Source organism: Miniopterus schreibersii, assembly GCF_964146895.1.
Source record: "Miniopterus schreibersii genome assembly, chromosome: 1".
Classification (NCBI taxonomy): Eukaryota; Metazoa; Chordata; class Mammalia; order Chiroptera; family Miniopteridae; genus Miniopterus; species Miniopterus schreibersii.
Window position 1 is genome coordinate 78,595,384 of NC_138101.1, and position 27,082 is coordinate 78,622,465.

The 27,082-nt window shown below is 46.2% G+C and overlaps 1 protein-coding gene across 11 annotated transcripts in view; it reads left to right on the plus strand.

The window, feature by feature from the left end:
- Positions 1–27,082, plus strand: part of CELF2 (CUGBP Elav-like family member 2) — a 789,880-nt gene that overhangs the window by 741,633 nt on the left and 21,165 nt on the right. For all 11 annotated transcript variants that reach the window (XM_081128230.1, XM_081128238.1, XM_081128228.1 and 8 more), the window contains one exon: positions 6,929–7,063. In XM_081128230.1, coding sequence (XP_080984356.1) covers positions 6,929–7,063 — 135 coding nt within the window. The remainder of the gene's footprint in view (positions 1–6,928; positions 7,064–27,082) is intronic.

Consider the following 27,082-nt stretch of genomic DNA (forward strand, 5'->3'; position numbering starts at 1 on the left):
TGTTAACTCTGACTCCCTGGAGGTCAGCCACCCTGCGGCCTTTCAATGCTGGATGCTCCTTGGGCCGCTCGCCTCGGCTCTGGTGCTCCTGTCTGTGGAGTGCAGCCTGGGTCCCGGGCCACGATTGTCTTGGGAATAACCTGCCCAGAGCCCAGAGATCCCTCCTCACTCAGCCTGCCACCCCGGGAGCTGGGTCGGCCCCTCTCCAGACCGCCCTTCCTACCCGTCTCCAGGTGTTTTCTTGATATAAGTCGTTCCTGAGCTGGGTCTTGGTAATTCCGGATCAGTGTTCCCCAATTTAGTTGTATTTCCAGTCTGGCCCTGGGAGGAGGCGCAAGAAAGGTCTCCCTCCTCGAACTCCGTCTTCCGAGAGCCTTGAGAAAGAACTTTTAGGTGACAAGTTGCTAAGTAATTGCATGAGGAAGATTGAATGAGATATCACCTATACTTTTTTGTCAAGCTAAAAGTAACTCTAAATGTGTTCCATGGTTTTATTGAGGGGCGCCTTTATTAAATATGGATTTTAAAAGCAGAAAATAGATTGGGATGAAATCTTAATAAGCTGAGTGCTTTTAAGTGTACTTTTTGTGCGTCTTTGAAGTTGATTGATTTTCCTTCTTACAGCTTCTACTAAGAAACTTTTAGTAAAAAACTTGTCCATTTTTTTTCACCCAGTTGTGTGATTTGTTGCATGAATTTCTGAGATCTCAGAAACCTGGATCTTGGGCTCAGAGTCTGGGTTTTTCCTGAAGGAGTAGGAATAAAGGGAAAGTGATTTTTTTGGTCATTAATTTCTTTATAACAAAAGAGGGTCATGTTAGCAAAAAAGGGTAGTATTTTACAGTTTTGTTTTTTAACAGAGTTCCTTGAAATAACTATGCCATTTATCTTCACTGCATGCCAAGAGCAAAACCACCCCTTGGTTACTACATTACAATTGGAGAAACTGAAGTATGACAAGGTTAAATAAGTTCTGTGAGACTACAGCACCAGTAAGGGGCACAATATGGACTAGGATACAGAATTCCCAAGTATCAAACAACTTTATGAGGTAGGGACTGTTAGCATCCCTTTTTTTACAGGTGGGACAACTGAAGCTCACAGAGGTAAATTAAGAAACTTGCCCAAAGTTACTAAGCTAGTAAGTGACTGATCCAAATTTCACATCTACTTCAGCCTGATCCTGAAACCTGAGCATTCTGTTGCCCCAGCTTGGGAAGCAGTGCTCAGGGTCTCAGCAAATGCAGGTATGTTTGCACATGTGCAGGCTGCAGCGACTTGCCTACTCAAAGGGGTTCGCAGGCCAAGTAACAAACAAGGCCAAGCTGTAGATAAACAATGCAGAGAGGGCCTCAGATCTGCTCAAAAAGAAGCAATTCAGAGACAGGAAAGGCGCCTCCCTTCATTCTGAACATTTCACGTGTATAAGAGAGGTTTGCTTTTGTTAGGGGAATTTGTTTTCTAGGGTAAGGAATTGTTACCAGGAAATTATAGAGATTAGGAAGCAATAGCTGAAGAAGAGCAGAGTATCTTTTTTTAATGTTTTTATTGATTTTAGAGAGGAAGGGAGAGAGAGAGAAACATGGATCAGCTGCCTCCTGCACGTCCCCTACTGGGGATATGTGCCCTGATTCAGAATCAAACTGGTGACCTCTCGGTGCATGGGGATTACGCCCAACCAAATGAGCCACACTGGCCAAGGCAAAGAAGAATATGTTTTGATAAGAGAAAACTTTCACTTTACTTCTGATATTCTGTAAAGCTGCTAGTAATTCCATTTCAGAATATCTAGTGTGCGTCTTAAAACTAACAATAAAATTACAGAGTACAAATATTTGCTTTAAACAACAACATGGCAATGCTTTCATTAATCTGAGATCCATTCCCAGAGAAGACTGGTCTTAGACTGTCCGATAAGGGGAAAGAGGGAAGGTATGTGAAAAACTGCGTGGGAGGCTGAGACCCAGGCATTGGAGACCCTCCGGAGATGTGAGGTGTGAGATGTACATCCGGGACCCACAAGGATTCCCGTAGCCCCTGCGGCCGGTCTCCCACCCTCCCACCGCAGACACTTCCTGCGAATGTGCTAATGGGCCTTATGAGAACGTTTTATAACCACCCATCTGTCACTTTCTAACAGACCTGATTGGCAAGCACTTGTAACAACTGACATCTGTTCTCGCTTATTGATATGCAGATTTATGGTAATTGCTATGAACAATAAGACACAAAATTACCTAAGGTGAACATTAAATTAAATTTTCATACCCTCTCCTTATAATTTTTTTTAAATTGTAAGTTTCGAGTGGGCATATTGCACATCTGTTTTCTACATCATTTCTTCGGTTTGGGAAGGACCTTCTCTTCCCAAGTCTGAATGAAGCGTGGAATCCCTGTGTTCCCAACCTTTTCCTTTTTTTGCTGCCAGCTTGATCTTGGCACACTATTGGATTTCATAAAACTTATTTAAATGTTTTGCATTTCTAGTCACCCAGATAATCGCCCATTTTGAGGGCTGCCCACCCCAGCAGAGTTCTTTGTGAGGTTCAAAGTGGTGGTTTTCTTCTTAGGAAAGAGCCGTGTGCCAAACCAGAACCAGCTTCCCCGGGATGCAGCCGCCTCCTGCCCTCTCTGGATTATCATGTGGGAGCAGCTGGGGGGGGAAGTGGGACTGGACAGGCAGTGACCCGGGAGGTGCCTGTGAAAGGAGCTGAGACAGGAAAGGACAGGGTGCACTCAGACACCCCCAAAGAAAAAAGAAAAAGACAGAAATGTGAATTCGAGGTGAACAGAAGCAGAAACCCCCTGTTAGTGGTTTCTGGGGCTGCAGGTTGGCCCAGCTCAGAGTTAAAGAAAAGGGGCCTCATGCCAGCCAGGAGCAGGCGGCCTGCAGCCAGTGGATGTCTGAAGGGAGTGATGCAGTCAGTGCCAGCAAGTGTGGTACAGTCAAGGGGGCAGAGAGAGAAACAGCATTTCTGTCCACACAGGTTTCCCAGGCCGCTTCCTGATTTTCTGGAAACAGCGGGGCCCCGAAGCACTGTTCCTAAGTGGGCTTCCCACACTATGGATGAGGGCTGCTTGGTTGTGGGAGGCAGGGGGAGCCAAAACCTCAGTCACTGAGGACACAGGCTGTTGGCAGGGTGGGTTCTGTTTTATTCCCACTTCACAGCTGAGCTGTCTGAGGCACAGAAAGTTAAGCATGTTTGCTCTGGGGGAGGCTGGTTGGCAGGAGTTGAGGCAGAGCCCAGGTTGAAAACCAGGTGTCTGGGAACAGGCCTGCACTCTTCTTGACCAGCCGAGATGCCTCCAGTAAGTAGCAGCTGTCACATTGTCACCAGCAGAGAAGGCTTTGCATTCCAGGCCCTAGGAACACTGGACAAGGTGAAGGAGAGAGGCCTCTGCATTGAAAAAAGCAGAAATGTGGGGGTCAGGGCTGGGAATGGGGCCTGACCCAGAATAGGTGACGAGGAAGCTGCCTTGTCCATCTTGGGTGTACTGAGCACTTCTGTCCGGGAATGAGGGGGGAAGGGGGCACCGCAGAGCTGCCGGGGTCAGCCCACAAAGACTGAAAGGCCTGGGGTAGAAGGCGGGCGTGATCCTCTACTGGAACACAACCCGCCCTCCAAGCGCGTCAACTGCGCAGTGCTTCCCTGTGTTGTATCTCATCCCCATCAAACAAGATTAGTGAGAAAGGGTTTCTCAGTCTGGGCCTGTTTCCAGAAACTGACAAAGTAGGATTATTCCCCAGTTCCTGGCTCCTCCCTGCTTTAATATACAGCAACCTCTTGGGGGCAGGGACTGTCTTGTTTTCTGCTGCTTGATTCTCAGTGCGGTGCCCAGGGTCTGTCTGGCCCATTGTGGCCACTCGGTAACAGACGGTCGGATGGGTGGGCATGTGGGTGGACAGATGGATGGACGGATGGATGTATAGATGGGCAGGCAAATACACATCCTACTCTGCTGCTTCTCTCCATCTAACCCTTACTCTCTTCCCTGTCCCCCAGATTCCTCAGGTGCCAGGGATCACAACGGCCTCTCCACTCACCATTTCTGCTTCCTTTGGCCCGTATTCTGTTCCTTTCCATGTGATTGTTGAACAGCCCCGGTGTGGTGTCCCAGAGCCAAAATCCCTGTCTGGCCTTTCCAGGTGGAGGCAGGGAAAGGCTGGACAGGATGGCACGCTCTCGGGTGGTGAAATGTGGCAGAGGAAATGCAGAAGGGACACTGAGGGGGACACAGGGCTCAGCCAAGGTTCCCAAGGGCAGAGGGCAGTGGAGTAGAGAACCTGGTGTTGTTGGCCAGGCACCAGGACCTGTAATGAGTATTAGTGGGTGAGATGAGGAATACACAAGGTTCTAATAAATTGTAGAAGGGATTAACTAACAATTGAGGAAAACAGCCAATACATGATGCGTCGTAAATACTGAAGAGCTAATAAAACATGAAGAAAACTGAAAACTTGGTTGGGTCTGTGGACAGTACTGTTTAGAACAATTTATGAAAATTTCATACTGGTTTTTACTCGGTCCATTCATCCTACATGGAGTCACCCATCACCTGCTGCGTAGACAGCAGTGTGTGTACGTGTGTTTAGGTAGACTTGATAATAAGACATCTTTGTCCTCAAGGAACTTAGTGTCTAGTTATAAAGGTAAGAAATACACAAAAATAGCATCAAAGTGGAATGTGATGAATGAATGACACCAGAGTTAGAAACAAGGAGATGAGGGAGTTTGCAGGTAACACACAGAAAGTGCACGTGCATGTGAGGTGTGGCTGGAGTGCTGCCCTGGACTCAGGAGGTTCTCCCACCATCGGCTCTGTGGCCTCTGACCCCAGTGAGTGGGCCAAGCTCCTTCCAGCTCTGGAATTCTCCAGGCACCATGGCTCCTGTCTGGGGTGGGTCAGATGAGCTATCCCTGACGAGGACCCTGCGACCTGGGCCTAGGAGAGTGGCTCTGTGTATCATTAATCGGTGCCAGATGTGCATCATGGGTTTTCATTTTAGTGCTAAACCCTCCTCTTGTCTGCCCAGCCAGCTGTGGGTAATGTAGGCTGGTCATCTGGTTTATACCATTAAAGCATTAGAGGGGGGCCAAGAAGGGACAAATGGGTCACTACACACAGTCTTCACTCTTCATACACACTCCGGTGTGAAGTACATTTACACAGCTTTTGGGAGTCAGCTCCTCACCGGGTCCAAGTGGGTCTGCACTGCACCTCCTGTATTTCTCCCAGTTCCATTTTCCTCAAGTAAGCCTGAAAAATAAGTCCAGTGCTTTCTCGACTCCCACATTTTCATAATATGACCCTGAAGAGCTCTGTTACCGCTTGCCTGTGCCTGAGAGCAGAATTAAACACAGGATTCCACAAATGCTTGTGCCCTGCTTCTGAAAGTCCCCAGGAGCTAAGTGGGTTTGGAAAATAGGTGTTTGGCTCTTACCGTAAGCCAGTAGAGCTGGGCGTCTCCTGAAAGAAGGTAGAGTATCCTTTTGAGCAAAGTGAGAACCCATTTTGCAGCAAAGATATCAGGAATTCTTTCTGAGTAGAAATAAATCCTGATTGAGGGGTCAGGACACAGCCGACGGAGCCTGGCAGCCATGCTCTGAGGCACACTTATGCTGAGGGCTCCACCAGTGGCTTGGGGCCTTCACAGGTAGGTTGCTAGAACATTCTATCACCCCTCTTTGCACTCCCCTCCCCCAACACACATGGAAGCTGTCATTAGGCCACTCTCTCCAAAGCAGATTAAATTTGCTCACTAGACATTTATTAAGTACCTGTATTTGAGACATGAGTATCTTTCCATAGAAAATTCTTCTGTATAAGGAAAACCATTGTTTCTCAAATGTACATGAGTGTGAAGTGAATCATGGAGAAAGACTCTGGATGTTCAGAGAACCTTCAAAGTGAGCAGTAGAAGTAGAGGAAAAAAGATACCGAAAGTGCTCATGGCCCAGATGCCAGGCCTGGAGCCCCACGCTGCGCATGGCCAGCTTCCCCGGAAAGATCACCCCCCCCCCCGAGCTCACAGCTGACCCCACCCTCATGTTCTTGCAAAGTTTCGTTTCTCTCTGCTGTGTTTCCTCAATTTCCACTACCCACAGATTCATTCTAGTTAAAAGTAAGTCCCTCCTTAAAATACAAGTGCCTTTAAAATGCAAATACAGATATTTTACAAGTAAAATATAAGCCACTACCATTTTTATTTAATTATTCTTTTAGTCATCAAATATTTTTGGAGTTCTTACTATGGATACATTTTAGAGACATTCATGTTTAAAATAAGTGTGGAGAGAGAAGTTCAGTGACAATTATTGGCTGCTTACGCTTTGCCAGTCACTGTGCTAAGTCATTTTCATTCACCATCTTATTTGGTCCTCACAACCACCCTTTGAGGAAGATACAATTAATATTGGCACTGACTGAACAAGAAACAGAGAGGCTGAGTAACTTGCCCAGAATCATACAGCAGGTAAAGTGACAAAGCCTGGAAACCCTACCAGTTCAACTTTGGAGCAAGAGTTTTTCATCAATAAATTATCATTTCCTCTCTGATACCTTCTACATGCAGCTATCAAGTTTAGCGTCTGAGCGTTTACCCCGAAGCCCTTCCTCCCTGTCCAAGCCCAGTCCTCATTGTTTCTTGACAGCTCCATGGCGGGAGGCCCTGCTGTGGCCAACCCACACGGAGCAATCTCGACCTGCCATCTCCGATGATCTCTCCGTCCCTGAGCTGATGCAGCTGGGAAGGGATTCCGGGGTGAGGACTGGCTGGCAGCACCGCAGGGAGGTGACTGCTGAGAAGTCAGGGGACCCACGAGTCACCAGGGCATACATTGCAGGGCCTGCTGCCAGGGCCTCTGCGCAGTCATCTGCCCAGCAAAGCGGGCCCGTTGCTGAAGCTGCCTTTCTCTCCCTTCCACAGGTATGAATGCTTTACAGCTACAGAACCTGGCCACGCTGGCGGCGGCTGCAGCCGCGGCCCAGACCTCAGCCACCACCACCAATGCAAACCCTCTATCCACCACGAGCAGCGCCCTGGGAGCCCTCACCAGCCCCGGTAAGAGGACACGGAAAGAGGGGGACCCAGGTCGGCAGGCACCCGGGTGCCGAGAGCACGGTAGACATGTCCAGACAGCCAGGCAACTTTTGACTGGGCCTCAGGGTTAACGTGTTTATTTCTAAAGAACCAAGTTTTCCATGTGCATGTGTATTATTTTCCAATCAAGAACAGTTTTCTCAGAGAATCTACCATGCTAGTGGTTCTCACACATTCATTTTGTTTCAAAAATGTGTTGTCCCTTCCATCCTTGTTGGGCCTTCACGATTATGAAGAGCCTCAATCTCTTGGTCATTCTTTTTCTTCCTGTCATTTCTTTCTCCCTTTTTTTAGCAATTGAAGAATTCTCTGTTAAATTTCAAAATCCCTGATCACTCCGTTGTTACGTTTCAGACCAGCACCATTCTGCACGTTTGGTTTCCAAGTCCGCAGTCTGGAGGGACCGTGTTTGTTGTGTGTTTATGGTCATGTTCTGGGCTGTGTCACTTAAAGTCTTTCCTCAGAAATGTTGCCTTATTCAAAAGCAGATGCCATTTTTCTTTCATACAAGCCAGACAGAATGTGGTTGCTTAGATACAGAGATTTGTTTGTTAAGAAATGTTTCGCTGGCTTCTCCTCTCTGAATTTTCTAGACCTTGATAAATGATCTCGCCGCCGCCTCTGGTGCGTGGAGGAGCTGGCCTGGACAACCTCCAAGCATTCTCTAACTTTGAAAACCTCACGAACGACCCTCTATTGGCTATGCCCAAAAGATTAGCTAAGTGTTGAAAAAACTTTTATTTAACAGCGCAGGGTTTCCTTTCAGAAAAATAGAAAATGAAAGAATGCCGCAGCGCACCGCGGACCAGCTTTCTTAAGGCTTTTGACATCAGGGAGCCATGAGCCCGCTGGCAGGTTCAAAGGCAACAGCCCTTGGTTTGTTTATAAAACAGTGCATCTAATACATTCCCCTCTGAGTACGTTTGGAGGGAGAAATCTAGGAGATATTCAGGAGGAGCTGGGGGGTTTCTCCTTAATGTGCTGTAATCTCATAGCAACAGCCCACAGAGCCTTGACTTCACCCTCTAAAGTGTCTTCAAAAATGTACCATTACTCTGTGTGGGCTTCATTCCTGCCACAGATGACATTTCTGAAAAACAACTTTGTCATTTTTTTCAACAAATTAAGTTATAGTTCCACTGCAATAAATGATACCTTTGTTATTTAAATAAATCCTTTGACCCCTTTTAAAATATAAACATTTTTGACACAATAAATCCCCCTTATAAAAATAACAGTGATTTTTCTTAAAAACAAATTTAAAAATTAACCTCTCTGACATACCTGTTTTATAACTCGGATTTAAAAGTATTTTCTCAAATAAGAATTTTGTCTCTCTTATGAAGGCTATGAAATGATTATATTAAAACATCACATACTTTATTGTATCTTTATCTTTAGTCAAAAGCTGATTTTTTTAAAAAAAATATGTTTTTATTGATTTCAGAGAGAGGAAGGCAGAGATAGAAACATCGCTGATGAGAGAGTCATTGATCGGCTGCCTCCCGCACGCCCCCCTACTTGGGATGGAGCCCGCAGCCCGGGCATGTGCCCTGACGGGGAATCAAACCTTGACCTGGTTCATAGGTCGACGCTCAGCCACGGAGCCACGCCGGCTGGGCAAAAGCTGATATTTTTAACTATATTTTATTTGGAGAGAAAAAAACTAAAAGTCACTCAATCTAAACACTTTTTTGTTTATGTAAAATGAAGAGGATTTGCTCTTCTTTTAAAGAGAAAGCAATATTAACTTTATTTTGTCTAAAGTAAATTTTTCTAATTTTTCCAACCTTAGCCTTTACCTTCTCTCCCTGTTATTGAAAATAACCAACAGAAGTCAGTCAAATCACTGGTAACAAGACAGAAAAAAGAAAACTCTTGTTCTTAGAATATTCTCTTCCTTACATGGCAAGGAGCCATATAGCCCACAGTGTGGACCATCAGTCCTTAAATTTAACTTTGACATATTGTTGTTGTTACATTAATATTCTGCTGTTCTGACAAGTAGGTTAAAGGTATGTGGCCTGCTGTTTGCTTGTTGAGGGTTCATTTGACTTTATTAAAATATATTCTTCTGTCGTGATATTTGTGCTGGAATGTGCCTTGGTTCCAGGGAATCAAAGTTAATATTCAAGTATTTCATTCTTCTTTAAAAGTGGGCTTGTCGGTCCAAGAAACCAAGTGCAGAAGCCGTGTGAGCTGCTCCGTGTGATAACGTGGCTGCGACAGGTGCTTCCTAAGGGCCGGCGCAGTGTTAGGCGCCGCCCTGGGAGCTGGGGACCCAGCCGTGAACAGGAGGGACAGTCTGTTCCTTCCGTCTGTCGGCTTGCAGTCCGTCAGGGTAACTCAGACAAGAAGCAAACGGTGCGTGCCCTGTACGTGAAGGACAGCGCCGTGAAGAGAGACCAGGCAGTAAGGTGGGAGAGTAAAGGGGTTGAGGGGGCTTCTCTCTCTGAAAAGGTGACATTGGAGCAGAAACCTGAGTAAAGAAGAGGGAGCCACGTTGATGCCTAGGGAAAGGGCATCGGGCAGGCAGAGGACCGAGCAGGTGTAAAGGCTGCGAGGCAGGAGGGCGCTTGGCATGATCACAAACTGGCAAGGAAGCCGTGGGGCTGAGCAGGGTGAGGGGAGAGGGGAGAGGTGAAGTCTGCGACCATGGCTCCACATCCATTCCCTCCAGTGTGGTCAGGAGCACGAATATGGCCTGAGCTTAGAATGCGCTGGGCTTAGACAGCCTGGGAGGATGGCTGGAGTATTTCTTTAAGGAGCTTTAAATATATTTGACCATTTTCATTTTTTTCCTGGGCCTTCATGAAAGGGCCCGTGTGTCCTGAGATGTACCCAGTCCCTCCTGCTCTCCTTAGAACCCAGCACCAGCAAGCGTCCTTCCCCTCGCTCTTAGAGCTGCATCTGCCCTTCCGCAGACCGCGCACCGAGGGATCCCTGAGCGTGGCTTTCCTCCTCTCTGTTGAGGAAAGCTTTGCATAATAGCTGAAAGTATTTCATTAGAATCCTGAAGTGCAGCAGCAGAAACGATTTAAATCTACATTTCAATTATTTTTCTTAAGTGTAACTAAAAAATCTGGCGTTTAAGTGAAAGTAAATTATTTGTCTAATTTCCATCAGGGACTCTTTCAAAGTCACAGAAAACATGGTTAGTAGAATTCATGACTCTCCACTTCATCAGAGCAATTTCTTCTGGGAAAAAAAAATAGGCAGTTCCCAAGGCCAGTGCCTTAGCTTCTTTTTTTAAATAATAAAAAGCTGGGCTTGCTATTGTTCCATTAACAACTCTGTCAAAGTGAAACGCACCACTCCTGAACAGGCCTTGGTTTTGCCCTGTTTTTAAAGATGTCTCTTATGCTCCAGACAAATCTATCTCGAAAGGAAAGGGACAATTCAATCCCCCAAACTATTAATTCTTTTAATAATTGTAAATTTATCATTTCAATTTTGCATACCCAGGAACAGTCTCCCTACAGCATTATTATAAATGATTTTAAACTGAATATGCTTTAAAACATGAAAGATTAAGCTTTAATTTTTGTTTAAAAAAATCCCCTTAGGCAATAAATAGGTTCCTTTGTCTCATGGCCTTGAAATAAAAATTAAAATGATCTAAATTGCCCATGGTTAGAATAAGTGTTTCATATAATTATCAGATGATAGTGAATAAAATTAGGAATTAAATCATGAAAGAATTAAAACCAGGTAAATGCATATTACGCCTTTTATAAGTTTCTCCCAGGTCTTTTGAAGCCTAGTTTAATCCTGTTTCTTGTCTTTTATTTTGATATAATTTTTCCTTTGTTTACGTCAATCTCCTATTAAGTTAATTAATTCTTGGGTCATTTCTTCTTACCCAGTTTTCAGCCTGTTTTGAGGACTGTGTCTCTGTATTGGTATAAAGAGGCAAATTGTCTCTAGGCGTGCAGCTAGGTCTTAAAGAAAGGGAACATTTGTCTTCTACACAGCGTGTAGATGTGTTGTTTTGCTTGGTAATTTTGAGAGCTTAGGCAAGCATTGTTATTACCACATAGGAACATTTCTTTGGCGATTCTTGTCTAAAATACAATATTGCATTCCTATACCACATTATTCCACTGACCTTCTATTTCCTTTTTTTTTTAAAAGAAAAAAAAATGTTTTAAAATTCTCCAGATGCTCTATAAGTGCACTCAATCAAGTGCACACTTCAGGATAATAGATAATTTCTTTCAATAGTGGGAAGCATTTTAAAATGCTAAGGAAGCATTTTTCCATTCCCACCACTGACTTTTCAAATAGTTTTCGCTTGAAATTCTAGGCAGTATTGTTTCCCCATCTCCAGATGTTCCCTGCCTCCTGGAAGGCTGTGACAGACACAGCAGAGACCCAAGGAGATGGTGCGGCTTCCTTGGGGACTGAGGTTGACAGAGACCGGAGGTGTTTTCATGAGATTCAGGCCTCCCCTGCACTCCTCACACAGGGAGGACCAGGAGTGGTCATCTTCCAGGTCACACACTCGTGTCCCTAGGACACAAGAAGTTATCCCCAAGCCTTTCAGTGTTCCCAGGGGCTTCCGTCCCTCGAACTGTGCCTACATGGGTGCCATTCGAGAGCACGCGTCATATGAAGGGATGGGGCCTGTTGGCTGACGTAATCCATGTTTTCGAGTCTCTGCTTTGTGCAGGGCAAGTACATACATATTACTGACAGACATGGAACTGATTCTAAGCCTGAGTCAAATGCAGACTCCTCCCTAAGCAGCTGCATTAGGAGCTCCTTGAGGGCTGAGACGGAGGGAAGGCTGAAGTGTGGGGCAGGGAGGGGGTTCTGCCCTTCCCTGTGGCCAAAGCCCGTTCCTCATACTCTGCTGACACTTCACGTAGTTCTGCTGCGGATGGTGTTTGAGCACACGCCTTCTCACAGAAGACAGTGACTTCTTTCAAAGCAGGAACAGTTTACTTGAACCCCCCTTGCCTTTGGAACGATACCTCACACCAGGCACTCAGATGTTTAGTTCAGTGAACAGCAGTAGCAAAGATGTTCTGAGACAGATGTTTAAAAGCCCTTTATTTATTCTAGAGCTGGTGGAATCTCTGAGAAGGAACAGTACCTAGCCTGTCACAGTGACCTTAGAGAGGGTCAGTGACCCACCTGGCAACCCCTGACTTGGTTCTCAGTGACCTAAACATAGCCACATCTCACGGGTGAAGATTCAGGTCTGACCAGCTTCTGAAGTATGAATCAGTAGTGATTACATTAGAACACAGTCGTACAGAGCAGTTTTTGTATCCCAATAATTTTAGGAAAATTGGCTTTCAAAATGTTCTGATGTTATGATATGGAATAAGGAAGGGTCTCATATCAAATAAAGGCATTTGATTTTCAAAAGAATCATCTGCCCTTGTGTGGGCTTTTGAAAACTCATCCCCAAAACATACTCCTTAGTGACGTGAGTGGCACTGACTCCCCGTGGCCCTCAGCGCCCCCCCCACCTAACTTCTAGGGGTCTTTGTCATGTATATGCGTCAGCATTTCATTCATTCAGGGGCCAGTTATTCTGAACCGCCCACTTTTCTCCTCAGGCCCATCTCCTTTTATTGCTTATTGTCAAGAAGTAAATCTCTAAACAGCCTGTTTTCTCCCTGTCTAGCTAGATTGTTCAGCGTTTCAGTCAGGTGTTGTTAGAATTAGCGATTTATTTGTGGGGTCGAATCCCTGCAACAGCTTCACACCCTTCCTGCTCCCAAAGGAGAAGGGACATCCCATCCTTCGCTCATTTCCAGAAAGTTCCAACACCTGGTGTGGTTTTTTGTTTTGTTTTTTTTTTGAGACAGTTTCCATGTGTTAACTGGTTCGCAACAGTAGGGAGCTCACTTTATTTTCATCAGTGCTAACGGAGCTTTGACATTATGTAAAATGTTCTATAAATAAAATGTCACTATAGTGACTATAATCGCCCAATATATTTTTCATTCATTCAACAGTATTTACTGAGTGTCTGCTATGTACCTGGAACTATTCTAAGACATTCGAAACATATCAGAGGACAAAGCTGACAAAAATCCGAGTCCTTGTGTAGATGATATTCTAGCATTCACTTTCTAAAAAGCATTATTTTACTGAATTCCCACTGGAGCAAGATGATTTGGTGAGCCTTTAAGCATAAACTATAACTTCTATACCCTTTGAAAACACTTTCATAACCAATATTGACATGTACTTTATGTTAAAATGTTGTTAGACCACAGTGGGGAGACCACTTTCTTCCTCTTCAGTGAACCGTTTTTCTATAGATTAAATGCAACGAGCAGTTCTGGGAGTAGAATTAGCCATGAGGGTGGATTTGGTAAGTCACAAAACCGGGAAAGAGTGAGGCGTGTACTGTACTTCGTGCTCTGCTCTGTGGCTTCTCAAGAGAAACATTTCATGAAAATCAAATATTTCAAAAGTTCTAGACATTTAAAACATATTTTGGGGGGAAAAACAATTGGCAGTGGTCTGCCTTTCTAGTAAATGGTTCTGTATTTGGTATTGATCATCCTGCTTCTAGATTTAAAAAACAACAACACAACACATGCAGATACCTCCCAACCGGAGGAGACTTGATGGTCCCTTCATGGGCTGGGCATCTGGATGTGGCATCGCCTTTAAATTTCACATCTCATCAAGAAAATGAGAAGTATCTTGGTGCAGATAGAAAAGCAGCTGGTTCTCTGACTCGTTCTGGTGTCCTGATCTGCCAGAGGGTCCCCACCTCCTGCCGTCGGAACAACTTTGCACGGTGGCTGGGCAGCCCTGCAGTCGACAAGATGCCCCTGACCTGGAGCCTCTTAATAGCCCTGAACTAATTTAAAGCTAAATGAAGCTGAGTGGGGAGATGTTTATGGTTCATCATTTCGCCACAGAGCCCAGACCCAGATTTAAGCGAGCCAGTTCCACCTGTGCCCTGAGCACCGCTTGTTGTCCCACGTCCCCTGGGCAGACAGGTCCCTGCCATGGATTCAGAGGGCAGCCACTCACTCTGGGCTTTGTTTTGGGTGCACTTTTTAATATTGTTAGACGCTGGCTCTCATTCTTTGAGTGTGTGTCTTTAGTGGCTCCGGAGTCTGACTGTGCCGAGCGTTGGTGACTCCCTGTAAATACCACCCTGCAGTCTCCTGCATCGCGGGCAGAGCCACCCCAGGTGCCACACCGGGTGTCGTCATGATTCGGGTGGGCTCAGAGGTGTGTTTTCTGTACCGCACAACCTCAGTGTTTCCTCCCACTAGCTTATCGATGTGGCTGCCTAATCTAACCATTTACACTCCTTGAACTGGGACAAAGCATGTGTTCACTGCTTAAGTGCGTTTTAGATGAGAAAAGCAACAAAACTTAATTCTGGTCACAGTTCCCTAGAGGTTCATGATCCAAGGTCCATGCATGAGGACTCAAAAGTGACCAGATAGAAATGTTTCGTTCACATGTGGTTTAATCCCAGGAATTCCTGTAAACTCGATGCAGTGGTCACATACGAAAAAGCAAAACGCACAAACCTGGGCAGCCCAGTCAGAGAGCAGAAAGTAAAGTCAGAGAAGGTACAGGGTCCTGGTGACAGGAAAGAGTCCATCTTCAGGAAACGGGACATTTTTAAGAGAAAGGCTGATATCGGAGCCAAAATTTTAAGATAAAGTAGGATTTTGAAAGGTAGAAATGGAATGGAAGATACAGCAAATGTGTCAAAGATGAAAAAAGATGCAGAAAAAGAATTGAGTTGGCAAGTGGAAGTTTATCTCATTTTCACAAGGACGAGACGCATGGGAAAGAACGGCCGCGGAGGACCCTGAGACCCGGCGCCCGGGGCCCGGGCTCTCCCTTGGGCAGCGAGAGCGGTGGCGGGGCTCTGAGCACCAGGGACAGTGGTGGGACTTGGGTGCGGGATGGATATGGGGGGAACAGGAGGAAGGAGTTGAGGAAGACTGAGCGAATTTAGTCCCAGGGGCCAGCGGCTCAGTGTTTTCATTAGCAGAGAGGAGGGAGTCAGGGGGAAGGCTTGTGTGGAAGCTGGTTGGGTTTTCACGTGTTGAGCTGAAGCACATGCGAACAGGCCTTTCATTTAAATGCATCCAACAGGCAGTTGGATCTCTGACCCTCGAGTCCATCCCAGAGGCTGGATGGAGCTGAGGTAGTGGATTGAGAATGAACTGCAGCGGTGAGGCGGGCTGAGTTCATCTTGGGGATGGGCGAGATCGTTAAGCTGGAATCATCAAACAAAGCAGAGAAGGGACTAGGTGTACAGTCTGCCTGGTGACTCTGTAGGACAGAAAGGAAGAAGCAGGTGGTGGAAGGGAGCTGCCCAGTTAGCACAGTGTCAGGGAAACCAAGCAAGAGAACTTGGAGCAGGAATGTGCCAAGGGTGGGAGCAGAGAAGAGGTCCTGTATCCCCCCTCATCCACGGTTTCACTTTCCTCAGTTTCAGTTACCCACAGTCAACCTCGGTCTGAAACTATTAAATAGAAATTCCTGAAATAATTCATAAGTTTATATTGCATGCCAATTTGAGTAATATGATGAAATTTGCCACTGTCCCACTCCATCCTGCCTGGGACCTGAACCATCCCTTTACCCAGCATCTCCACCCGATAGATGCTCCCCACCCTTTAGTCACTTAGTAGTCTTCTCAGTTATCATGTCAACTATCTTGGTATCACAGGGCTTGTGTTCAAGTCACCCTTATTTTACTAAACAGTGGCCCCAAAGCCCAAGAGTCGTGATGCTGGCGATTCGGATATGCCAAAGACAAGCTGTGGAGTGTGCATGTGTAGGAAAAGCATAGTGTATATAGGGTTCATTCTGTCCATGGCTTCAGGCATCCACTGGGGGTCTTGGAACACATCCCCCACAGATAAGGGGGACGACTGTATTTGAGGGGTGGTCCGTTCACCCTGACGAGTGGCCAGCTCACTACAGTGGTGGAGTAGGTATCAGTTGTGTAGGCAATGAGACAGCAGGGATGTGAGACCGGAGACGAGAATTACAGAGTTACATATGGCATTTTCATGAAATGTAGTGATTTTTTTTAAAAAAAATAGTTTATAAAAGTAGCAAGGTCAATAGGAGGAGAAAGTTTAAGATGAAGAAAACGTGAACATCCTCCTAAGGAAAAGGGAAGAAGCCAGCGGGGGTGAGCGCGGTGCACGGGGCTGAAGGAGGTTGGAGGGACAGAGGAACTCCTGCGCAGCAGGGCCCTGTGAGGCTCTGGCAGCGGCCTCCTGCCCGGGAAGAGGGCTCTGCCGCCAGGCTCCCGGCCTGCAGCCCCCGCCTTGCCTTTCCAGCTCTCCCCACCATTGTGTACACACATTAAGACATGTAACCCACAGTCAACACTGAGCGAGTGGCCGTGTGGCCTTAAAAGGGGAGCGCGCCTTTGCCTCTGGGCATGAGCAGAGTCAGGAATGCAGAGCGTTTACATCACACATAGGTCAAGAATTTAAATATCTACAGAAAACCAGAAGCGTTCTTACCCAGGGCAGAGGTTTAAAAAGATACTCAACCTAAAGAACGTAATAGAGGGTTTACAGTTTATCTTTTAGAGGATGTGGGCATCTTGACCAAGAGCTGAAAGACTGTGATTTGGAGCAAATCATTTTATCTTTATTTAGTTTTCTGAGTTTGTGAAATGAAATTGTTTGCTTTTACTTTTCTTATTGAAATACGAGGTTAATAAGTATATATGACATACTGTTGCTTTTAAAAAAAAAAAATGACAACATTAAAGTATCATATGGAAAAGATTTCGTGATTTGGGAGTGATAACGAAATTCTCCTCTGGACAACGGGAAACTATGTGAAAACTGGAATAAGAGCCAGTGATAATTTTCTCTGAATTTCTTGCCTCTGGCAAAGAACCATCTCCCCACCCATCCTAAAAATATTAGAGTATAAATGCAGATCGCTTCTCAGCCTTTTGGCCAAGATCGAGCGTAGAAGATAAATGCAGAGAGTAGAGCCTTTCCTTAGCTGAAGAAGTTGGCAGTGAACATCCCACAGCAGTGGGCAGTCTGACTTGAGGTTATATGACCAACACACCCTACTTACCGTTAGATTCAACCGAGTGAGATACCAAGTCCAGGCAGGGCTGCCTTGTGGCCGTCACCACTTGGAGTCAGGCCCAGAAGCCCCAGGGCAGTTGCTGGGTTTGGCTCAGAGGCCGCCCCGCCCTGCACGCTCACTTAGCCTGCGCTGCCGGACAGTCTCTTGACCCTTTGCCAACCTGGGCGTCATATTATCCAAAGGAATATCTGTCCCCTGGAAAGTCTGTTACCAGGATGCCCCTTTTCCAGGCCCTCCTAAGACCAGGATGCAGACGGGTTTCGGTGACCACCCAATGACATGCACTTGCCTCCTGAGGAAGTTCGTGCTCCTCACTCTCTCTGCAGGACCCAGAGCCTGGTCACATCATCCAATTCTATAGTTGTGAGGCATCGTCAAGACAGTCTATCCAGTGCCTCGTTCGTGACCCACACGGGTGACACGTGGTTCTGCCATGAGAGGTTCAAGCAGGAACTCCTGGGGAACCAGAGTTATATCTCTGGATTTTTCCACGTACATGTTCTCACCCTTATGAGAACATCACTAACATTTTGTTCAGTCTGTGTCCATGACCATCTGTAAAAACAAACATCTGAGGCCAGCTAAGGGCAGGTTTGCGCTTTTATTTATTTTGGTAAATTATAAGCAGAATACCATTGGGAGAGAAAATAGGCTTGATTTTCTCTTTCCTTTGTTCCAGCCTTGTTAACATCCATATATACTGTGTTTATATAAGTTGACGTTTTCAAACTTGTGGTCCAGATTACATCTTAATTCTTTAAGTGTCTGCCCTTTATGGGTCTGTGGGGGCAGATACTAAAAGTAAGGTAATTAAGGAGGTACCCAGGTTTAGTGACAACTAACAAAGTAGATTTTGGTCTTAGAAAGTCAACGAATGTGAGCTCCAACAAGCACATGGAAATGAAAGTGAAGAAAACAGTGGGAATACTTTGGACGTTAGGAGTGCGACACTGTCCACATTAATTTCTCTAGCACTCTCTCACCTTCCAAAATGTTTATCATCATAGGATAATGCCTTAAAAGTAATTCAGAGTTCAAACACTCTGAGTTTTCCCCTTACCCACCTTCTAGAGAACCAGTAATGGCGTGTCCGGCCCCATGTTGCACCGGCGTTGCTTACCAGTCCTTGTGGGCTGAAGTGGAAGAATGCGATACAGATGTTTACGGGGTAGAAGATAGGCTTTTACGGAGTGTCACGTAGTGAGATCAGAGCACCTCAGCACCTGTCGACACCGTTCTCTAGTACAAACAGCCTCCTCCTACCTGTCACCCCTCCTCTTCCCACCCACCCCACCCCTCAAAAAAACTTTAGGGAGTAAATTAAAATGAGAGGTGTGGTTATTGTGGAATAATTAGACCCCATGGGAGAAGAGACCTTCTGCATTTTGTTACCACCCTGTGGTTGTGATTAGCTAATAATGCTCGTGCCTGTGTCACTGCTTAATTACTCGGCATCCTCACAGTCTGCCCTGCGCTGTCGGACTCCAGCATCCAAGCTCGTTCGAGGCAGAACACAACCGCAGGCTCCAGTGTCCTGAAGTCGGTTTGGCTGATGCAGCACTTTTCTGTGCTTGCAACTATTTTATTTCCTAAACCACAAAGCCACTATGCTTTCGCCATGCAATTGTTCTTTGGAAAGTGTTTAATGAATGCACTGAAGGCAGATTCTGGCTGTCTCTGTTAATGTTGTTTCATTGTTGCTTAAAAAAAATCTCTTGCTGTCCAGGAAAAGTGGGAAGAGAGTTAATAAGAGGAATTTCATGCATTTGATTCCTGGAAAGCACAGTCATTTCTGGGTTGGATTTAATGCTAGACGTGACCTGCAATAAAAGGCAAGGAGGAAAGGGCCACATTCATGTGAGAGGAACAACTTAAATGGAGGAGTGGTCAATGTGAGCGGCTGATAAGCCCTTAGTGGCCATTTTTCTACTCTTTGTGGATCTGGAATCTGTAAAAGGAGGAATAGCTGAGTTCCCACAGTCAGCAGTCAACCTTGCCCCAAAGTGGGAACCTTGTTCATCGTCCCACCTTCCACAAAGAATGAGGAGGAACCCAGCGATTACTCTGTGTGTCCCCAATTCCAGTTAAAGTGAAGGGCAGGATGAGGTCATCAGGCTGGCCTTTGAACTTGGCCCTGTGCGTGCTCCTGGTTCCTCCTGCATGAATTATGTCAGAGGAATGAAGGGTCTCTCTGCCCCTGTCCTGGTGACAAGGCAGCTATTGGCTTTGTTGATTCTATTTTTTCAAATATCCACACTCTTTCTCTGGCATATAAAATAAGAAAAAAAGGAATGGTTTGATGACTCTTTCACTCGGCCACAGGCTCAGTTGTGTCTCTGTGAGGCCATGAGGTGGAACGGAAAGCCCTTTGTCCAGCTCATTCGGGCCTACAGATTGGCCTCACCCTAAGAGAAACTGGACGTGGAGTCTTCACTAGAACTTTCATCTATTCACTCAGCAGATGTTTAGTGCCTACGATATGACCATTACTCTTGTAGGTTATAGAAAATAAGACAGGCTGTGGAACTCATGCTCTAATAAGCTTGTCTCCTGGTGGGGTTTTCTTATATACAAGATAGTATCATAACTTACTACCCTTACATAGTATTTTACTCCTGGTTTCCTGCCTTCCAGCATGTGTTCCCCTTATCACAAACCAAACCTTATCTCTCCCTACCTTTCATCTTCTTGTGCCATAAACTAAATTTTATACCCAGCCCTGATGGAATTTGATGCTACTGCCTTCAGACAGCCCCAGACCAGCAGTTCTCAGGATTTATTGAGCCAGGCACATCAAGAGGGCTTGTTGAAATCAGATTCTTGCCCCCCCCATCCCCCCGAGATTTTGGTTCAGTGGGTCTGAGGTTACCTATAGGTGATTCTGCTGCAGGAAATCCTAGAATATTAACTCTTAAAAAAGCGATCTTTCTTCATTAAATGGGTATGGTTACTGTGCCCCTAATGTGTTCCCTGCCTCCAGGAACAATTCTCACCAAATGGCAGAGCATCTCAGCTGCCCCGGCCACGGGTCAGAGTGGTTCACACCACAAAGTCTGGCCTTTCTCTTGGTGATCATTTTCTCTGTGATTCAGTCATTCAGGATTTGAGTTGGGTGTGCTCACTGGGGTAGCTGCTTGATCTGTGTGTTCCTGGGAAAGGGGAAGGTAGAAGCTACCTTACGTATTGATCTGGATCAGGCCTGTGTTTGGTCTGCAGTCTCAAATAGACCTTGGGTTTTCCACTGTCTAATGACGCTGTGGGCGGTGCAAATTGGAACCTTCACCAAAGTTCAGCCTTGAACCAGTCGAATTGTGCCGCCTTACAGTCCTTGTTTCCCTGCCAGGAGGTGCAGCCGGCAAATTTTGGCACTGGTAGAAATAATAAGAGTTTTTCAAAAGTGAGTGTATTGGACCTCCGAGGCTGTCAAGCATAGCCTCAGGGCCTTCAGAAACCTCCTGATAGTGACCATCTGGAGGCCTCCACTTCGGTATTTCACAAGCAGGGAGGACATCCCCTGAGGCAGCGGGGCCACTTTGGAAGAATTCTAACCCGCTGACACTTCCTTTGTACTGAATCTGCCTTCTTGTCGCTGTCGCCCGCTGATCCTCATTTCGGTCTCTCAAGCTACAAAGAATACCTATGTTGAAACCTAAGACTGTCTTCTCCCCTTAGTCTTCTCTCTAGGCTAAACTGTACGTTTTCATCAACTGTTTCTCTCTCACTCAACTTGACTTTCAGTCCTGGTCGCCCTCTTCTGGACACTCTCAAAGCTATACTCAGGCTGAGCTTGCTGCTGGTCAGACTAATGAGAAAGGCTGCAGAATGTCATCCTCCATGCAATTGCCTCGCTGGGGGAAGTGTTGAATCTTCAAGTGTTATAAAATGACATGAAGAGAATGTAATTTCTCCTTTTGAGGGCAGAATGACCAGATTCTCGTCCTTCAGATATAGACCCAACAATGTTTATTGATCATCTACTAGATACCAGACATCGGTGCCACCTCACTTGGTTATTTGATTACCATGTCACTTCTCAGAGCTGTCACATTATTCCAACTTAGCAGATAATTACTAACCTCAGCTAAGTCAAGCCTGGTGAGAGGGACCAAGCCAGAAAATTAGGGGTGAATCTGAGTGACTGCAAATTCATTGCTTCTGCAGTAAACTTCCACAGTAGCCCCAAGATACGTGCAAGGTGCAAAATAGGAATTTAAGTTCAATATCAGCATAGTGTTAACTCCTTGGAGCCAGCCAGACAGTGGGGTTAGATCCTGGCTGTACCACTCACAGCTGTGTGGCCTTCTACACATTACCTCACAGGATAATTATAAATGATTAAATGAGCTAGTACTCATCAAATCCTTAAAACAATGACTGGCACATGGTAAGCACTCAATAAATATAAGCTATCATTATTAGCTTTATTCCTGTCACAACTGAATTGGAGAATATATTAGTTTTCTATCTCTGTAGTGAAATATTACCACAAATTTAGTGGCTTGAAACAACACAAATTTATTACATTATAGTTGTCTAGGTCAGAAGCCAGCATACTCACTGGGCTAACATCAAGGTATCAGCAAGGTGCACTCCTTTCTGGAAGCTCTAGGGGAGAATCCATTTCCTCTTTCAATTTGTAGAGGCCACTGACTTTCCTTGGCTTGCAGCCCCTTTTTCCATCTTCAGAGCCAGCAAAGTCCGGTCACACTTCTCACGCCACCATCTCTCCGGCTCTCCCTTTCCACTCCCTCTTCCCCTGATCCGGACCCTGTGATGACATTGGCCCTCCCAGATAACCCGGGATCATCTCCCATCTCTCGGTCAGCGGAACAGCACCTTTGACCTCCTCCTGGTCACATAACCTAACATAGTCACGGGCTCAGGAATCAGGACATGGACATCCTTAGGGAAGGAACCATTTTTCTGCCTCCCGCAAAGAATGCAGAGTAATTCTTGCCTCCCTCTCCACACGCAGCCCTGAGGCCCCACATAAGCTTCATCGACCTGCCCAGCAATGCAGGAGCTGCACAGACAAGGAACAGAACGGGAGGGCCTTTGTCAAGCACACGCTGGTGTCTTGGGTGTCGGTCCAGCGGCCCACCCCCACCACTGGGGATGTCAGGCCCTTCCCAGCCTCTCCAGCGGGATGCTCACTGCCCCTCCCCCAGGGAAATCCCGCTGGACGGGCTGGAAGGGCGGGTCCTCCAGTTTATTCCCAAGGCAGAGAGGGGAACTTTGTCCTGAGAAGTGGAGCTGAGGGCCTTTTCTCTGGAAAGTTGAGAAAAAAACAAGTAGCATTTATCTCTGGCACAAATAAACTTAAAAAGTAAAGAAATGAAACTTTTTGTTAACTTAGGTAAGGTTAGGCTTGCTCGTTATTTGGGTTGGTTTAAGAAAGTTTTCTGCAACACCCGTCCCACCCCCGTTAGCATCTGGACAGCAGGCGCTGTGCGGCTGCCTTGGGGCAGACCCGGGCCCGGGCCAGGGGTGCGCCCGGGGCCACCCCCGCTTCCTCCTCTCCAGAGAGGGGGTGACTCCGTGTCTGCATCAGGGGTGGCCTGGGAGGACCCAACCTGAAAGGAATACGCGGGAAGGACTTACTGTCCTTTGTTATTCTTGATGGGGATTCGGGAAGAGAAACATTTGAGCGGCGTGGGCGAGTTCCCCCTCAGCTCTGTGCTGTCCGACAGCGGGTATTACGAGGGCCCTGCAGCGCTATGTTCTTTCTCTCCTTCCTTCGTTTTTTCTTTCCTTTCTTTCCTTGGCTTCCTTTTTCTTCTTCTCCTTCCCTCCCTCCCTCCCTCCTTTCTTTCTTTCCCTTTGCAGAGCAAGGGATCCAGTAGCCTAGGCACTCTGTGGCCTGCGGTTTTGCCCCGGGCCAAGAAACTCTTCTAGATACATTGATCATCCAAGACATGAGGGGAGAGGACGTGTCCCCTGGAGTGCAGTGGGTGTTTGGAGACTACTCAGCTTAAAGCCTTTCCAACAATGAACTAACCTGGTTAAAGCAGCGAAGAAATTCTCTGACCAGGTCAGAGTTGACACATGCTCACCTCCAGTGACCCCGTTACCCACCAGCTCCCCTCACTGTCTAACAGCCCACTGCCCCCATGCTTTTTTTTTTATTCTTTCATAAAAAGGCACAGAACTGTGTTGCCATGGGAGCTAATAAGCATGGCTTTCGCCCATCGCACGTCCTGGTTAGCCAGCTGGTGATCACATCTTTGGGCTGGTTGGGAATTTTTAACCAGCGATAAAGCAAGCACAAAACGGGACATGCGACCGGGGACGTCGGCCAGGGCGTGAGCAGGGTGAGGGGCACAGCCTCCCCGCTGGCGCGCCCCTCGGCTGTGGCACAGCCTTTCCTCTGCAAGGAGCAGCCTTCCGCTGAGAGGCGCTGTGGGCGATCGCCATCAGCGTCCACTACCACCCTCCCCCCGAAATGTTCCTTTGGCATTGTGAACAGTTTAACTGGGAAAGCAAAGGATACAGCTGTTTGTGGAGACTGAAGGGAATTAGGGGTGGGCAGAATGCAGGTACCCAGGGCAGCGTCTTGCCAGTCTGCCAGCCCATAAATAGGAAAGTGTGTGTGTTGGTGGCATTTAATTTGTCCCTGCCTATTGTGTTTAGGATCTTTCTTCATTGTGGGTCTGCTGAATATTTAGTTTTGAAATATCTGAAGTTGGCTGTGTGACAAATTCGAGTTTTTCTTTTACTTTAGACTGTTTGTTAGAAATCAAGAGGTTCTTAAAGACAGTTAGATATGCTATCGAGTATCTCTTCCAACTTAGACTCAAACGGGGGCAAATTCTCAGAGTATCGTCCAAAGGTGTGGAGCACGTGGCATCTCCCCACTGTGAGGCAAGTTATTTAATTCACTTTTCTCAGTCTCATGCTTGATTCCTCCCCTTCCTGTTCTCCTGTCCCCATCTTTCTGCCAGGACTACCCAAGAACAGCATAAGAAGGTCGCAGAAAATTACGTTCAGTCTACTTTACTGTGGCCCATCTCCCTGGGTTTTTAAATAAATAGAAAACCCAGATGTGGAGACTTCTGATCTGCGTACTGTTCTTAATTATCAGCCACAAAATAGGCGCAGTGAGTTACCCAGCCTCACCCACCTTTCCCGTAGCCCCCAAGCCCAGGCCTCCCCTGCGCTCCTGTGTCCTGTGTGTCTGTGATGGGTTCTCTCCCCAGCTCCCTGTTGTGACTCATCCACACAAGCGCAGAGTCTGGCGTTAGCCGGGTCACCCCTTCCTCAGACTTATCTGGGACTTGAAGGATGTGAAAAGTCACCCATGAAGCATGAGAGGAGCCAGTTCTCATGCCGTCCGGCTCCTCTCCCCTCTAGACACCGAGGGAGACTAGCTGGGCGTAGGGGCCTGATGAGCCTGCTTCCTGCTGCTTCGACGGCTCTGGATGTGAAGCAGGCGGGAGCCTCGCCGGGGCAGCAGTGCCCGCCGGGGCCTCTGTGGGAAGAGGGGCCTCGTGGACTGGCACGTGGGCTCCCCTCTAGAAAGTCACGTGAGACAGAAGAGGGTCATCCAACAGAAACAGCACCAGTGGTTGTGTAGTCATCAGTAAGTGCAGGTGTTAAGACTGAAAGTGGAGAAAATCGTGTATAACTTTTTGTTGTTCTGTGAAATATATGCCGTATAGGCTCAGTTCAGTCTATACCCAATGATCGATGTCTAAAGCATCCCAAATGGTGCCAGATACGCAACGTTCGTTACATAGTTTACCTTATTTAATCTTCACAGCCGTTTTTAAGTTGGGTGTTTTTTCCCCTGCATTTAAAAATGATGGAGCAGAAGCCTGAGGAGAGGAGGAGACAGTTTGAGTCCAAAGCACTCAGGTTTCACTACAACCCCATTTTGCCCCGTCTTGTTTTTAGAAGAGGGCGATGGGATTGTAATGTTTGTTACTGATTTAGAGCTATAGCCTCATTTTTCAGTATCTCCGGGGCCAAGCTGGGGCACTTCTTCCTGTCCTTCAGGGATGCCCATGCCAACCAACCTCGTGGTCCTCCTGTGGCCACCATGGATGAGATGGAGATGACCCGCCCAAGGGGATTAGAGACCCATGAGGTCTGTGCTGTAAATGAGGTCTGAAGATTTTAAGCCGCAGAGACCAAGGTAATAAGACCCAGTCTCGTACTTTGTGTCTCCAACAATCACATTGATGACTACACAACACCACGATGACAGCACCATAAACCTTCTAGGACTGTGGCGGTGTCCCTTCCTGATAGGCGGCTTCTCCAGGTTACTGCTGTGAGTGCTTTGGCACCCACACTTCTCCATCATTGGTGCGAGTGGCAACTGCGTCTGGGGGCTTCCTGATAATAACAGCAGCTCCCACATGGTCATCAGACGAGCGCCAGAATATCCTGACCCAGTTACCCAGTTACCCCCCCTCCACACCTCATCCTGGTCCTTCCCGCTCCTTTCCCTTCTCTCAGGTGTGAAAGGAGAGTCCGAGGGAGATAAAGAAAACCAGAGCCCCGAACCACGCAAGGGGTTTCTGACGGTCGTTGTATACCTGCCCTGGAGTTCGTTTATTAGCTATATTTCATCAGCACAGACACAGATTCTCATGACGGCATCTTAAGGTCCTTTACAGTGCAAGCAGTTCATATCCAATTTTCTTTCTCTAAAATGGCTATAAAGTCTCCCACGGTTGCTGTTTGTGTGGTATATATTTCCATTCTTCTACTTTCAACCTGTATGTGTCTTTGAATCTGAAGTATGTCTCCTGTAGACATCATAGACAGAGCTGGTTTTTCATTTTTTTGTTTTTTAAATCCTCACCCAAGGATATGTTTTTATTGATTTCAGAGTGAGTGGAAGGGAGAGAGAGAGAAAAACATCAATGTGAGAGAGAAACATCCATCGGTTGCCTCCCGTATGCGCCCTGCTGAACCTGCGACCTTTTGGTGTACAGGATGACGCTCCAGCCAGCAGAGCAACACTGCTAAGGCTGGTTTATTTTAACCCCGTCTGACAATCCCTGCCTTCTGATTGGATTGTTTAATTCATTCACATTTAATGTTCTTATTGATATGGTTGCATTTACATGTGCCTCTGTTCTTTTTGTTTTCTACATGTCACATGTCTTTTTGTTGCTCTGTTTCACCTTTATGGCTTTATTTTGCATTAAGTAAATATTTTCTAATATAACATTTTAATTTCATGATTTTTTCAATATTTTCAAATTTTACTTTTTTTTTTTTTTTTTAATATATCTTTATTGATTTCAGAGAGGAAAGGAGAGGGAGAGAGAGAGATAGAAACATCAATGGTGAGAGAGTCATTGATCAAGCCTGCAACCCGGGCATGTGCCCTGACCGGGAATCGAACCCTGATCGCCTGGATCCTAGGTCAATGCTTAACCACTGAGCCACGCCCGGCCGGGCTCAAATTTTACTTTCTTAGTGGTTTCCCTAAGACTTATAATAGACACCATAACTTACCAAAATCTACTTCAGTTTTATATTCACTCGACGCCAGTGAGATACAGAAATCTCCTCCTACGGAACTCTCGCCCCTTCTCCCCTTGTCCCCTTGTTGTAGTTATTTACACACACATTACATCTATATGTTCCAAAACCAACAATAAATACATTGTTATAACTATTATGTTATACAACCTAATGTCTTTTAAAGAAAATGAAAGGAGAGCAAGTATATGTCAATAGTTTGTAATCCTATTATTTACCATTTTTGGCTCTCTTCATTTCTTTTCATGATTACCATCCAGCATAATTTCTTTGCTCCAAACAATATTGTCCTCCCATCCGCCTTTGTGCTTTTATTGTCAAATATATTACATTTCCATATGTTATAGGCCCAACAATGCAATTATATACATATTGTTTTAAGCAATTGATTTTTAAATCAATTAA